The following is a 13,626-nucleotide window of genomic DNA, read 5'->3' on the forward strand; positions in this document are numbered from 1 at the left end:
GCAACCCGAAGCGAGCTGCCCACTCCCTTGGCCTCCCAGGCCCCTCCTCTTGCCCCTTCACAGGAGAAACAACAGTCAAGTGGTGCCTCTCTCTCCAGCTCCTGGAGGAACTGCTCCACCTCTGCCTCGCTCAGGGTTGAGGCAGGGGGCACAGCAGGGGCTTGTGGCCCAAAGAATACATTCATGTGGCAAGGCAGGGAGCTGGGGCTTTCAGCTTCACACCTGGCCATCCCCCGAAATGGCAGCGGTGGGGGAAGCCCCACCAGGGCCAGAGTGGAAGTCCGGCCGCCCGGACAGCCAAAGGAGGTTGGCACCTACCGGCCCTCTCCTGTCTAGCCTGGCAGCCAGCACAGGCCAGCAGCCCGGGGGTCTGAGGCGGCCGGCCCATTTGTGCAACTTGCCCCCAAAGCAGCAAAGCCCAGGGGCTACTTTGGCCCCCCCCTGGCGGACACCTCTGCCACAGTCACAGCAACAAGGGAGCCGTTCACAGCTGGTCCGGCCGGCGGGGCTGAGGGGGCCTCGCTGTGCAAACTGCTGGCACCCCAGCTTCCAGTTACCCCAATGGCCCACCGTGCGGGGCAGGGAGGGTAAGTGCAGCCTCGGGGGCCAGGCAGGACAGGTCCGTGGGGCCCAGGTCCCCACTGCCCCAAAATAACAGTGTGTTTTTTCTTTCAGTCTCCTAACCTTTTTTTTTCATTGTTTTTTTTCTTTTAAAAAAAAAAAAAGGAACCTCTGTGGACCTTCCATTGTCACCCCCACTATCCCCAGAGGGGGAAGGGGTGCTTAGAGTCTAGCTTTTAACAATTTTTCTTGTCTCTCCTAACGTTTTCTTCAATGCTGTTTAAAATTTTTAAAAAAAGGAAAAAACCCCTTCCCCCCAATCTGTAAAGTGCCTCGTGGTGGGTGAGTTAAGGTGCATCGTGTGGTTTGTAACAAGTGCTGGGGACCCTGCCCCTGCTTCCTCCTCTGCTCCTTGCGGGGAGCCTGCAGGCTGGGGACCGGAGGGTCCAAGCTGCTGCTGCTGCCCTGGCCTACAGCCCGGGGGCTGGTGGGACGGGCTGGTCAGTAGTCATCCACGCTCTCGATCTCACCAGAAGGGCCGTGCAGGGAGTACCCTGAAGCCGGGGAGAAGCCGGGTGTGACCACTCACCCAGGCTCCTGCCCCATGCTCAGGGAGAGCCTCCTTCCTGGCCCCAGCCCCTACTTACCCAGGATGCTGGGGTCTGAGTGCAGCATGAGTGCCCGCCTCTTGGCCTTGCTGCCCTCCCCAGGGCCAAGTTTGGTGCTGTGGTTGGTCTGAAAGGCCGTCTGCAGGGAGCTGCTGCTCAGCCAAGCCTCCTGCAAGGCACCAGAGATGGAGGGTGAGCCAGGAGGGCAAGCCAGGAGGACACCCCCCGCCCAGCCGGGGCTCGGGGAAACCTCACCTGCTGCTGCTGCCGTTGTTGGCTGGCTTTCTGCTTGGCCCTCCGCTCCAGGAATTGTTTGGCAAATTCTTTGGCTTCCAGCGTGTCCCCCAGGCAGGAACGGATATAATCGTGGACATCGTAGGGGGATTCCACCTCCTTGAGGATCGCTACAGCCATGGGCACTAAAGGACAGGATAGGGGTGGTGTCAGGGTCCACTTGATGCAGCCCGGCCCGGCCCAGCCTCCCAGGGTCTGCCGCCTATACCGTCCAGGCTGCCCGTGGTGCTCAGCGTGTGCAGCATCTGCTCACACCACTGGGTGAAGCCATCCTGGGGCCTGGGGATGCCCTGCAGCAGCTTCAGCAGCTTCTCTTCCTCCTCTGTCTTTTTGCGCACAGGCCGACCTGACAGGTGGCTGTACGAGTCACTGAGCGGGACAGGGTGAATCAGAGACAAGAAATCAGCGCAGGTGTTCCACATCCTTCCAGCCCTGGCCCTCGCCCAGACCCTGCAGGCCCTGGTGGGTACCTGAGAGAGGGGCTGCTCCGGCTGTTCTTCAGGCCCAGGCTGCGGGCCAAGCTCCCGCTGCTCTTGAGGGTGTCCTCCCAGAGCCCCAGGCCACCGCTGCTGCCCCCGCTCTTGTCGGGCCCGCCCCACAGCGGCCCAGCCTCAGATACCCACTGGTTCAGGGGGGCAGTGCCCAGGCCCCCAAGCTGCTACAGACGGCAGGAAGTCAGGGTGGCCCAAACAGGGACACACACACTCAAGAGAGCTAAGTAGGGAGGCTGGTTTAGGTGGGATGGGGGGAGCAAGGTGAGGGCCCCAGACAAAAGAGATCCTTCAGAGCCAGACACAGGCTAGCACTCGGCTGGAAGCTTTGGGCTCAGCGACGCCCCACCCCGGGGTCACCTGGGAGCTGAATGGAAGGGGTTCCCGAGGGCCCGAAAGGTGCCAGTCAACCAGGGAAGGGCCCAGCCTGCTCACCACACGGTGGTTGGGGGCCTGGGCCCGCGATGGCTCCCGAGGCGGCGGCTGCTTATGCAGCTGCCGCTCGCCCTCCAGCTGCAGCTCGAGCAGCGTCTTCATGGAGAGCCCCTGCTTGGCCAGGCCAGCCCACAGTGGGGGCGGGGAGCTGGGCGCAGGGGGCACGGGCACAGTGGCCACTGCCTGCTGCTGCTGCAGCAACTTCAGGAGAAGCTCCTGCTGCCGCACCTGGACGGGAGGGATGCAGTGAGGGTGCGCGGCCGGGCCCCAGGCTCAGGCTGGCTGGCCAAGGGCTGGCGGGACCCCCACCTGCTTGCGCCGAAACAACTCCTCTTCCTCCTGCCGCCGCTTCTGCTCCTCCTGCTGCTGCTGGCGGCGCTTCTCCTCGCGGCGCTTGCGCTCTTCCTCCTCCCGCTTCGCCCTGAGCTCCACTTCTCTGCGCTCTTGGAACTGGCAGGGCCAACGAGACCAGACGTCAGACCTGGGGCACCTGGCCTTCCCTGCCTCAGTCATGCCCTTGATGCCCAAGGACGCCTACTCACTTTATGTTGCAGCTGGAGTTGTTCTAGAATTGGACCCTGAGTCGAAGAGTTAATTGGTATGTCCCAAAGACTGGCCTCACCGCCTGCAGGAGGCAAAGGCAGCTGCAGGAGGGAGCTTGGGTCCCCTGGGCCAGAGCAGCGGGAGGGATGGAGCACCCCGTACTTCCTGCTCACCTGGAGCCAGCCCGGCAGGGGCGGGGGGTGGGAAGGCATGCTGGAGATGGCAGGAGGCATTGGGACTCAAGAAGGGCCAGGGAGGGAGGGCTCAAGGGCCAAGGCAGGGACTGGCTGGCCACACACCTGACTGTGATGAGGCTGAGGTATGTATGTCCCAGAGGGGGCCCGAATCCGGCACTGACAAGGACCGGTTCATCGTCGGGAGCAGGTTCTGGTCCCCACCTCTAAGGAGCAAAGCATTGATCCTCAGCACCCTAGACACAGCTACGGTCTGCCCCATCTCCCCCTGTACACATCCCGAGGGCTCAGACACACACACAGCCACACAGAGATGCGATGAGACGAAGACCAGCCCACAGACCTGGGGGGTTTGAGAGCTTGGAGCTGCTGCAGGAACGCGGTGAGCTGCTGCTGCTGCGGCGGCGTCAGCTCCCCCAGGGCTGCCTTTTCCCGGAGGGCACACTGCGGGAGCTGGCGGCTGCAGAGACGCACCCAGGTGTTGGGGGGCCGGCCACACGGCCAGGGCCTGGCCCCACAGACAGTCCCTTCCAGGACCCCCATACCTGCTGACCAGCTGAAGAAACTGCTGGTGCTGCAGCTGCTGGTACAAGGCCGCCGCTGCCAGCTCCTGTTGCTTCTTCAGCCGCTCCTGGTCCATGTTTCCCTGAGGGAGAGGGACAGCATTCCTGCGGCTCCAACCTTGTCTCGCTCTGCACCACCCGCTGCCGGCCATCAGGCTCCCGCCTCCCCTCCCTGCTCCACGCCAAAGGGGGTATGCTCACCAGCAGTGGGGGTGGTGAGGGCCCCGGGGCGAAGGGCACACGGCCCCACATCTTGATCACCTCACCCAGTGGCTGGAAGCCCTCGTCACAGCCCCGCTTCACAAGCAGAGCCATGGAAAAATAGCCCGCCTGGAACCACTCCGCCATCTCCTGTGTTGTGAAGGGGCCTGGGCAAGGGAAGGGGGGTTTCAGTTAGAAATGTGCACCAGAGAAGCCCGGAATGAGAAGGGGGGTGTCCCCGTGCCCCCTCCTGCATGACCCCAGCTCCACATGGGCACCTTGGATCTCTCCCTGGGGGTCCTTGTAGAACCACTTCCGAGCCGCGCCGTGGCTGAGGGGGAGGGCAGTGGCAGCTGCAGAGTGGCGCAGGCCCTGGGCCTGCATGGCGGCCGTGAACTGCTCCTCCTCCAAAGAGCTGTCCTGCAGGGAGGCCACCAGCTTCTCCGCCTCCTGGAAGCCCAGGGAGAGAAGGCTCAACCGCCCAATCCCAGCAACACAGGGACGGGGCTGGGGCTGGGGTCAGGGGCTCACGTCCTGGATACAGCGGGCAGATAGGGAAAAGCCTGGAACATGGGCAGGGACAGGTGGAACGGCTCTCTGTGCCCAGCTGGGGAGGAGCCCTAGAACCTTCTTAGGCCCCCACACCTGCTGCAGGTGCTTCAAGCCTTCATCATCTTCCAGATCTCCGGGTGGGCCAGGGGGCGAGCCCCCCCCAGGACTCAGCTGCATTCCCCTCATATCGTCTCCTAGAAGGAGCGAAGAAAGGAAGGTAGGATGTGGGGTCTGGAGAAGGAGGTAAGGCAGTCCCCTATTCACCCTCAGTCCAGAAAGCTCTATCTCTAGCCCCCACACACCTCCTTCCCACAAGGAAGGGGAGCGTTTGCCCCACCAGCCCCTGGCTCAGGGAAAGGGTGGCCCCGCTCTCTGGTTGTACCTTCAGCGGCCGGCAGGTCTTTCTCCCCAGCATCATCACCTTCGCCATTCGCTCCCCAGAGCGGGCCCAAGGTGGGCAGCGGGGAGGGGCCGCTGGGCTGCTCCTCCTGAGGAGGCAGAGGGGTCAGCTCCTTCCCACCTGAAAGAGAAGGGGAATTACCAGAATGCAAAACCGAGGGCTGGAAGGCCTTGCAAGTGATTCAGCACAAACCCTCCATTTGTGGCCAGAGCCTGGGCCTCTGGATACTGAGCCCACCCACTTAACTTTGGTCAACTCCCCTAACGTCCAGCACAAACCCACGGTGTACGTTTACTCTTTCGCCCCTAAGATACTGGGCATGTGACCACGTCACTGTCCAGGGCTGTATATGTAGTACTAGAGATGTAGTACTGTCTTCCACAGATTCTTCAAGGGATTCTCAAAGGTCATTTTAATGATGCTTGTTTCACTTGACACGCTGCCTTTAAGACCCAGCCCTGTTGTTTCCGGGTTCCTCCCCACATCTGTCAGCACTGGCTGTCCTCGAGTTTCTAAGCAAGGTGGACGGACAGCCAGTGTCCAGCCGAGGGACCCCTCAGGCTTCATCCCTGCCCCACCCCCAGGCGTACCTGACTCGGGCCCCTCCTGGTTCAGCCCTTCTGGAGGCTCCTCCTCCTCCTCCTCCAGGCCCTGGAAGTCGAGCTCCTGCTCCTCAGGAATGGGCTCCTTGGGACCCTTCTGCATGGGGTTAGGGAACACAATGGGGAGGTGAGGGGCAGCCGACAGATGGGAGGAGTGAGAGGACCCCATCAGGGCAGGTGCCCACCAACCTCTAACAGAAACCTTCCCCTCGCCTCCTCACAGATACCTTGAGAGGCAAGAAGGCCCCAGAGGCATCGAAGGTGCCCATTTCTTCATCCTCATCGTCCAGGCACCACTCGGGGAGCCCATCCTTGTCGTCATCAAAACCGTCAGGCCCTCGGCACCTCCGGAGGTGAGAGCTGCCTCCCCCACCCCGCCCCTCCTCTTCACCACACCCTCCTCGATCCCCTCGCAAATCAAATTCAAACTTGCGACGCCGGTCCCCATGTTCCCGCCAGCCAGCAGAGCGGGGGCCACCATCTGGACAGGAAAAGTTGGAGGAGAAGGAGAATGGGTATCCCGGTCAAGCCAGAACGTCCACGTTCTGCTGCTCCCCAGGACCCCCGGGCACAGCGGCACTTGCAGGTGCCCCACCCACCGCACTCCAGAGAGCTTTTTGCACCCTCCGCCTGGCGTCCCAGGAAGTGCCTGCCACCACTGCCCACCCCACCCCTCTGGCGCCCATCTCACCAGGGCTGGCTGAGCGCCAGCGGTCTCCATCTCGCCGGGGTCCTGCCCCAATTCTCCAGCTGCCCTCTTCCTCTTCCTCTTGCTCCTCTCGGAGAGAACGCCAGTTCTCGCTATCTGAGCGGGCATGTTCCTTCCGAGGGCCAGCCCCTCCCTCCTCAAACCCGGATCGTGCTTAGGGGCGGGGAAAGACAGAGTCAGTGAACTCAGCCCCGGTCGCTGGAAGACTCTTACTCTAAACCTTCCTGGTAAAGAGGAGCCCAGCTCCAGGCCCTCCTACCCCACCATCTCCCCCAGGAAACATCCCCCTTAGTACGGTCAGCCATTTCAGCCCTCCCCCCGCCTCTCAAAGACCTCCAGGGCCTGGCTACTACCCTCGCCACTCTCCATACCTCCATCCCTCCTGGCCGACTTCTCAAACCGCCTCTCGCCTCTGCAAGAGGGAAAGATGCTGGTCAAAGGAGCTTCCCTCCCCACCCTGCGGGAGCTCTGCACACCTTGTCCTTTCTGCCTGGGGCGGGGGCGGCGGGGAGTGTTACAGGGGACAGAGAAACTGGGAAAAGTCAGGCTTGGGAGGGATCCCAAGGGGGCACAGAGAGAAGAGTGTCCCAGGACAAACAGGTACCATAAGAATCAGAAGGAAAAGGGCAGGGCCACGGGGACAAAGGGCACAGGGCTTATCTGGTGGGTCTCCTGCCGTCCTCTACTGACAGACCCAACCCTTCCCCCCCAGGCAACCCCGGGACCTAACCCCAGGGCTTCTCTCTGCTCTGCCTCGATGCCACCTCCTTCCAGCCTGCACCTGTCATCCCAACTCTGGCTACGCTGGATCTCCCGGGGGTTTCGGCCAAAGGCCCCGTCGCCTTCCTCAATGCTTCTTTGGTAAAAGCAACTGTCACCGCGGCCACGGCCTGGAGAAAAGACGAGAGGCACATGGGAAACCTGCCAGATCATCTCTCTCCACATCCTCAAGACCACGAGCCCCACCTCTGCCGGCCCCCAGAACACACCAGCACCCCTTCTACCTCGGCTCCGCGTGCTGCCCCTGCCACGGGAGGTGCCACCGAGGGGGGGGCCAGCCCCTTTCCCCATCAGCCTCAGCACGGCCACACTGTTCACTGACAGGGAGAAGTTTCTCTGAGGAGGGAGCCAGGGGCAGCAGTAAGGACCCAGGCACCAGACTGCCCTGACCCCTGTCCAAAACTGCAACCTCCACCACCTGTCTGCCCAACCCCAGCCCCTCACCAAGGTGGAGACCCAGCACCCCGACCCGCAGCTGCCCCAGCCCAGCCCCACCTGCTCCTCCTCAGTCAGGGGCTCCAGTGCCAGGGGCTGCAGTGGCTCCTCTTGCAGCACCGCAGCAAACTCCTTGTCCTGCAGCTCATCAGGGACCTGTTAGTGGGGGCAGGAGGGCAGAGATACCACATGCTCCTGGGTCCTCTCCACTGCTGAGGCCAAACGGGCAAGGGAGACATACCCCTCCCACTCCCCTCACCTTGTTCTCCTTGACGTAGAGGGCCAGCATCTCCTCTCTGCCGTAGCGATAGTCAGCCAGCTTGTATTTGGGCATGGCAGGGGATGGGGGTGGGGAGGTCACACTGCCACCGCTGGAAAGGGCCCTCAGCCTAGAAAGATGACACAGGGGAAGGAGAAAGATAGGCGTCTGAGCAGCCCTATCCTTCCAAGTTTCTCCATGCCACCCAAAGCACACCTGACTCACCACTCAGGCCCAAAGTTCAGGGTCTCTGCTGCCATTGTGGGGCTGTGCGGGTGCTAGAGGTCAGAGGGGCTGAGCAGAGGAGGGGGGACCTGGCGTTCTCTCTCCAAACACCTGTGGAGCACAAGGACATTGGGCCTTGGTGGCAGCACACCCCAGAGAACCCCAAGAGAGTGAAGAATAGGTCCCCACCTGGGTGGGCACAGTAAGAGGCTCTAAAAGGACTCACGTAAGCAGCCACGAGCCACTCACACCATGAGCTGACCAAAGAGTCACGGTGGGGACAGACCTGGGGGAGGAGAGGACACAGGGCAGCTAAGGCCCTTTCCAGCTTCTGCAGGGGCACCCTCCTTCCACCCCAGACTCACCTGGCAGCCTTGCCCCAGGAAGCAGGGAGGGTGGGGGCTGGGCTCTCTTCAGGCAGGGGCCTATGCTGGAGTGAACCAGGGTCCCCAAACTACTGGATGTTGCTCTAACCACAGTGGTGCCGGGGAGGGACCTTCACATCGGGAAAAATCCCTAATGAGAGACGAGGGGAGCAAGGCGGGGTTAAGTCAATGGGTCAGACGGGCCTCCCTGCTTCGGGCCCTCCTCTTCCTGCGCAACAGGGGGACTCCCAGCTGCCTGGAGGCTGCTGCTTGTCCAACACAGGGGCCCACGGCCCCTGCTCCTCCTCATTTGAGTCCCCCCACCTTAGGCCTCAAGAGCAGCTCATCATTCACTCAGCAAACGCTGAGTGGGGTGCTGGAGGTGCGGCAAAAACACGCAGGCACCTCACTAGGCCCAGCTCGCTCGCCGTGTGGCACAGTATCTGGTAAGAGGCTGGTTCAGGTATGCACGGGTGTTCAGGACAACGATGAAACGAAAACAAGCAAACAAGCAAAAAAACTCCCTGGCACCACAAATATTCTAGAGAGAGAAAAGGTGAGTTATGGAGAGAAGGGTTAGAAACTAATCTGGAAGCAAAATTACTTCCCTCTTGAAAATACTCAGGGCTGGCTGCTTGGCAGCTAGAATCCAGGGGTTCAGTTTGGGAAGAAACCCAGCACAAGGGAGGCAGGGGGTGTTCCTGAAGGACCCGGGCAGGCAAGTCCAGCTGCGCCCCCATGGGCTGATGGACCAAACAGGACTCAACCCTCAGACTCCTTCCCCAGGATCAGGAGAGGCCTGATTGTAAGGATGAAGGCCAAGAGGGAACATGTTATCAGGGTACAAGCTGGAAGGAAGGCTGCTCACCATAAAGCAGAAATAAGGGCAGAGTTCCTGAGGCTGACAGAAGCAGCAGCGGTGGCAGTGACCTGTCCCTCTAAAGAACAGCAGGAAAGGCTCTCAGGAGGTGGCTCATCCCTGGTGGTTCCAAGCAGAGGACGGCCGGGGCAGGGTCCCAGGGAGCTGCACGAGGGCTGCCCTCACTGGCTCGGGGGTAGGCTGGACCGGAGTGCCTCCAGGGTTCCCATCAAACTCCTCGACTCCACAACTCTGGAACGAAGAAGGGTTTCCACCAGAGGGGCCAAGGGAAAGAGGCTGTCACCTACAATGGCAGACTGGAAGACGAAGCTAACTCTAGGACAGACAAAGGACCCACTCCCCAAACCCCAGCATCCCAGGGCGAAATGCAGCTTTGGGGACCCTCTAGAGTAGGGCTGACCTCCCGGGGCATGAACATCTCTTCTACAACAGCCCCGGCTGGACATTTCTGGTGATGGAGCGTGCTACGGCACACCCGGGCGACAGAGAAGAGAAATCAGTTGAAAAGCTCTTCCTTTCCCTGGATTCAAGGAGGCCTCAGGACAGCAGAGTAAGGTTAATCCTTTCTACACTACAACCTGTATGTAATGTGGTCAGCAGATGCATCTGGAAGACGTTATGCTAAGTCAAACAAACCAGTCACAAAAGACCCAATACTCCTCTCATATGAGATCCCTAGATTCAGGGAGAGAGAGAGTAGGATGGTGGGTGCCAGGGCTTGGGAGCCAGCAGAGTGGGGAGTTGGTGCTTAACAGGGACAGTTCCAGCCAAAACAGGGAAGACGAGAAAGTTCTGAGACGATGGTGGTGATGGTTACACAACAATGTGAATGGATTTAATGCTACAAAACCATACACTTAAAAATGGTTAATGGGGCCGGCCCCGGGGCCGAGTGGTTAAGTTCCAGCGCTCTGCTTCAGCGGCCCAGGGTTTCACTGGTTCGGATCCTGGGCACAGACATGGCACCGCTCATCAGGCCATGCTGAGGCGGTGTCCCACAAGCCACAACTAGAAGGACCCACAACTAAAATATACAACTACGTACTGGGAGGATTTGGGGAGAAAAAGCAGGAAGAAAAAAAAAAAAGATTGGCAACAGTTGTTAGCTCAGATGCCAATCTTTAAAAAAAATGGCTAAAATGGGGTACGTTATATTCTTACCAGCATTAAAAAAAAAGGTTTAGAGAAAAAAAAGACATTCGGGGATAGCTACTGCATACCTATGTGTTCCCCACTCCAAGAAAAACACCTCACATTCCTTTGAACAAACCTCTGGCGAAGCTGCTCAGAGCCGCCTCCAGCTCACTCCAGAAGAGGGGCTTCTAGAGGGACAGAAGAGTCCCGTGGGCGTGGAAGGCTGCTGTGGGGACAGGGGACAGCAAAGGGGACCACTCACCCTCCCCCCCTTCCAGGGAGCAGCAGGGCGGCTGGCCGCGGTGCTGTCTACTTCCGGCCTTCCCCCTTCTGTCCTGGCTGTAAGGAGCAAACCGAGGAGAAGCGGCTCCCAGGTGAGAGGCAGAGACACTGCAGAGGCAAGAGAGACGCAGTCAGGGCCGAGAGGAAGCAGGGGAGCAGCCGGAGAAAACGGCCATGGCTCTGGGCAGGTCCAGCCAGAGGAGGACCTGGTCCCAGAAGCTGGTGGCTGCCTGGTCCTTCCTCAGGCTAAAGGAAGCATGCATGGCACCCTGGTTTCCATCCCTCCCAACAGGTGCGCATCTTTTCCACATGCTTCCTCGAAGCCTCGACGGAGGCGACTCTGCTCCCCAGGGGACATCTGGCAATATCTGGAGACATTTCTGGTTGGCATGACTGGGAGGTACCACAGGCATCTACACTTCCACACTTTACCTGGGTTGAGGCCAGGGATGTTGCTAAACATCCTACAGTGCACAGGACAGCCCACCCCCCGACCCTGCAACAGAAAATTATCTGGCCCCAAATATCAACAGTGCCACGCCTGGGAAACCCTCCTCTATGCCCCAGCACAGGTAAAGCCTAATCTCTGTTTACGCGGAAGAATGAAAGAGAAGAGAAACCAAATTTACTCCAGTTCATTCTCCCCTCTGAAGAGCAAGGAAATCACCCCTAATTACACTGCCCCATGAGAGAAAGTTGAAATCCTGCCAGGAGGGAAATCCTCGAGAAAGGAACAAGTTTACAAAAAATTGACTTAAGTTTCTCTAACACAACTCTCAAAGCCAAGCATCTGTATCCCTTTACAGTGAAGGAAAGAGCAGGAGAGGCGGCAGGCAGAGGACAGGGGCAGCAGCCTTCCCGGCTGCTTGGTCTCAGGGTCTCTTGGAACTCGCTCCAGCTTCGCCCCTACCCCTCGGCCCGCCCTCGGCATCTGTCTGCCCATCCACCTGCTCCCTCCTCGCCCTCTTCTCTCTCTCTGGCCTCAGTATACCCTCACTCCCTTGGCATCTGGATTATTGCTATTAAAAGGCTGCCCCCTGCCGGACTCAAGGGGAGAGGACACACATTGGTCCTGGGTGCTCACAACAGGCTTGAGGGAAGAGGAGGGGGGGCCTGTTCTCTGGGGTTCAGAACTCACGGGAGAAGGAAAAGATCTAGAGATGGGGCGGTTCCAGTACACGCTAAGTTAAGAACATCATTTCCTCATTCCATCACCCCTAAAATTAGCCCCCATCCAGAGCAATGTGCCTTGGCACAGAAAACTACCACTATTAACAGAAGTAGAGGCCCAGATTCCCCAACATTTCAGAAAGCACCCAGCCCCAAGCCTTTTGGAGGTGACTCCACCCTTTCTCAAGATGGAAAGAGTCTCTTGGCGCCGCAGGACGAGAACTCCAAGGCTTAAAAAGGGGTGCAAGCCCGCATGCCTCCTGGGGGGTGGGCTATCCCAGCTCTCCACTCTGAGCCATCACCACAAATAACGCCCCTTGGCATCTGCCTACTCGTTACCAGTTTCAAAGGACTTCCACACTTTACCTCATTTGATCCCTCTGCCCACTTGCCCAGTCTTGGGCTCCAGCCAGGGAAAACAAGGAAGGGAGGCTGCAGCTGCCCAGACAGAGGACCCCGACGACCCCAAACACTCTATCCCAGCCTGCAGAAGCAGAAGCGGGTGCAAAAGCAGCAGGAACCACCCCAAACTCACAAGCACACTTTGTGAGTTTTAAACCATTTTCAATTTCCCGTTAGAATTTTTAAAATCCTTCACATAGCCACCTCCTCTGCTCTAAAATGGGGCTATTTTTTCTATCCCAAATTCCAACCACAGAGGTAAAACCGAAGGCAAACTGGGGTCGTCTAATTCATCAAATGGCACACAAGACTAACGCATCCACTGGCTGAAAAAGCCAGGCCAGGGGTCTAAGGACCCACTTGACCGTAAGCGCCACGCGGGACCCTTGAGGCCCCTGGTCCCCAGGCCACGGCAGCAACGCAAAGTCCAGATCTGTCCCAAACCCTTGGCAATGACATGCTAGACCCACAGTCTAGGAAACAGGACTGGAGCCAGGGTGAGGGTGGGGGGCCTGGGACCGCACAGGGACCAGCACAGATGAAGCCAGACAGCAAACTCCCACACCGAGTGGGGAGTCAGGGGACCCGCCTGTTCGTCCCCACGGGGCTTCAGCCGCAGAGGCAAGGGGTGGGGGGCTAAGATGCAACTGGCGTGTGAGCTCGGAGGGGCGGCCGAGAGGCTGCTGATCCTTGCGAGGGCAGCCCCCGAGAAGCCAGAGGGGGGTCAGACCGGCAAGGATGGACGAGAGAAGGGGCCAACAAGTATTGATGGAGCATCTCCCCGGGCCGGGCGCGCTGCTGGACCAGACCCGGCGGCATTCGAGCCGTGACCAGGCGAGAGGCGCGAGAGGAGGGTCTCTCGAAAGTTAACTTGAAAAAATCATCAAAGGCCAAGAGTGCGGGGCGGGGGCTGCAGCATCGCGGGGGACGCGCTGGGAGGGGCCCAGTCCGGCGACGGCGACGGGGAGGAAGGAGACCCCAATGACCAAGCACCAATGACCAAGCGCTGGAGAGAAACTGAGGCGAGGACGCGGCCGGGGGGCTCCGGCGGACGGGCCCGGCTGCCCCGGCGGCCGAAGTCCCGGCCGCCCGAGCGGAGCCGCAGGGCCCGGCCCCCGCGACGAGCACGGCGGCGCGCGGGGAGGCTGGGGCGCCGGGCGGGGGGCGGCCGGCGGGGGCGCGGGCGCGGGGGCCGAGGACGGCGTGCCCTTCAGGGCGGGGGCGCGGGCGGGCGGCGGGCCGGGGGCGGCGGCGGCCCGCAGGCGGCGGGGGAGGGTCCGTGCGGCCCGCGCGCCCGGGCTCCGCGGGTCGGCGCGGCGGGGGCGGCGGCGGCGGGCCCGGGCCTTACCGCGGCGGGCGGGCGGGGGGCGGCGCGGGGTCCGGGCCGGGCGGCGGCGGCGGCGGCGGCGGGGGAGGGGGCGCTGGCGCTCCCGCGGCGGCCGCTCCTCTCTGTTTGTGTTTGTAGCAAGATGGCTGCCCGCCTCGCACCACGTGACGCGGACGCGGGGCCGCGGGGCCGCCCCCTCCGCCGCCGCCGCCGC

At 60.8% G+C, this 13,626-nt stretch overlaps 1 protein-coding gene across 4 annotated transcripts; it reads right to left on the reverse strand.

The window, feature by feature from the left end:
- Positions 1-358: 358 nt before the first annotated feature.
- Positions 359-13,569, reverse strand: GIGYF1 (GRB10 interacting GYF protein 1). Of its 4 annotated transcripts, none has more exons than XM_070484346.1 (28): positions 13,434-13,569; positions 10,494-10,621; positions 9,086-9,328; positions 8,079-8,368; positions 7,853-7,963; positions 7,628-7,757; positions 7,429-7,524; positions 7,158-7,269; positions 6,935-7,043; positions 6,525-6,565; positions 6,136-6,306; positions 5,672-5,925; positions 5,433-5,541; positions 4,825-4,962; positions 4,536-4,636; positions 4,169-4,340; positions 3,891-4,057; positions 3,672-3,772; positions 3,470-3,586; positions 3,232-3,332; positions 2,932-3,014; positions 2,699-2,839; positions 2,390-2,617; positions 1,934-2,118; positions 1,672-1,832; positions 1,425-1,588; positions 1,209-1,338; positions 359-1,115 (listed from the first exon to the last, which is right to left on the reverse strand). In XM_070484346.1, the coding sequence occupies exons 5-28, from the start codon at positions 7,885-7,887 to the stop codon at positions 1,063-1,065; spliced, it is 3,099 nt and encodes a 1,032-aa protein (XP_070340447.1). In that variant the 5' UTR covers positions 7,888-7,963; positions 8,079-8,368; positions 9,086-9,328; positions 10,494-10,621; positions 13,434-13,569; the 3' UTR covers positions 359-1,062. The 4 variants fall into 4 exon arrangements, with proteins under 4 accessions (XP_070340447.1, XP_070340446.1, XP_070340445.1 ...); XM_070484345.1 differs by having other exon boundaries at positions 1,934-2,121; XM_070484344.1 differs by having other exon boundaries at positions 6,884-7,043.
- Positions 13,570-13,626: the final 57 nt, after the last annotated feature.

Source organism: Equus asinus, chromosome 14 (assembly GCF_041296235.1).
Source record: "Equus asinus isolate D_3611 breed Donkey chromosome 14, EquAss-T2T_v2, whole genome shotgun sequence".
Taxonomy (NCBI): domain Eukaryota; kingdom Metazoa; phylum Chordata; class Mammalia; order Perissodactyla; family Equidae; genus Equus; species Equus asinus.

Excerpts from the sequence above, each read along its gene's own strand:
- GIGYF1 (XM_070484343.1), bottom strand. The coding sequence starts at position 7,887 with ATGGCAGCAGAGACCCTGAACTTTGGGCCTGAGTG. Across the intron at positions 7,044-7,157 it reads GGGCAGCACGCGGAGCCGAG|GCCGTGGCCGCGGTGACAGT; the intron begins GTAGAAGGGGTG and ends TCTTTTCTCCAG. Across the intron at positions 5,542-5,671 it reads GGGCCTTCTTGCCTCTCAAG|AAGGGTCCCAAGGAGCCCAT; the intron begins GTATCTGTGAGG and ends AACCCCATGCAG.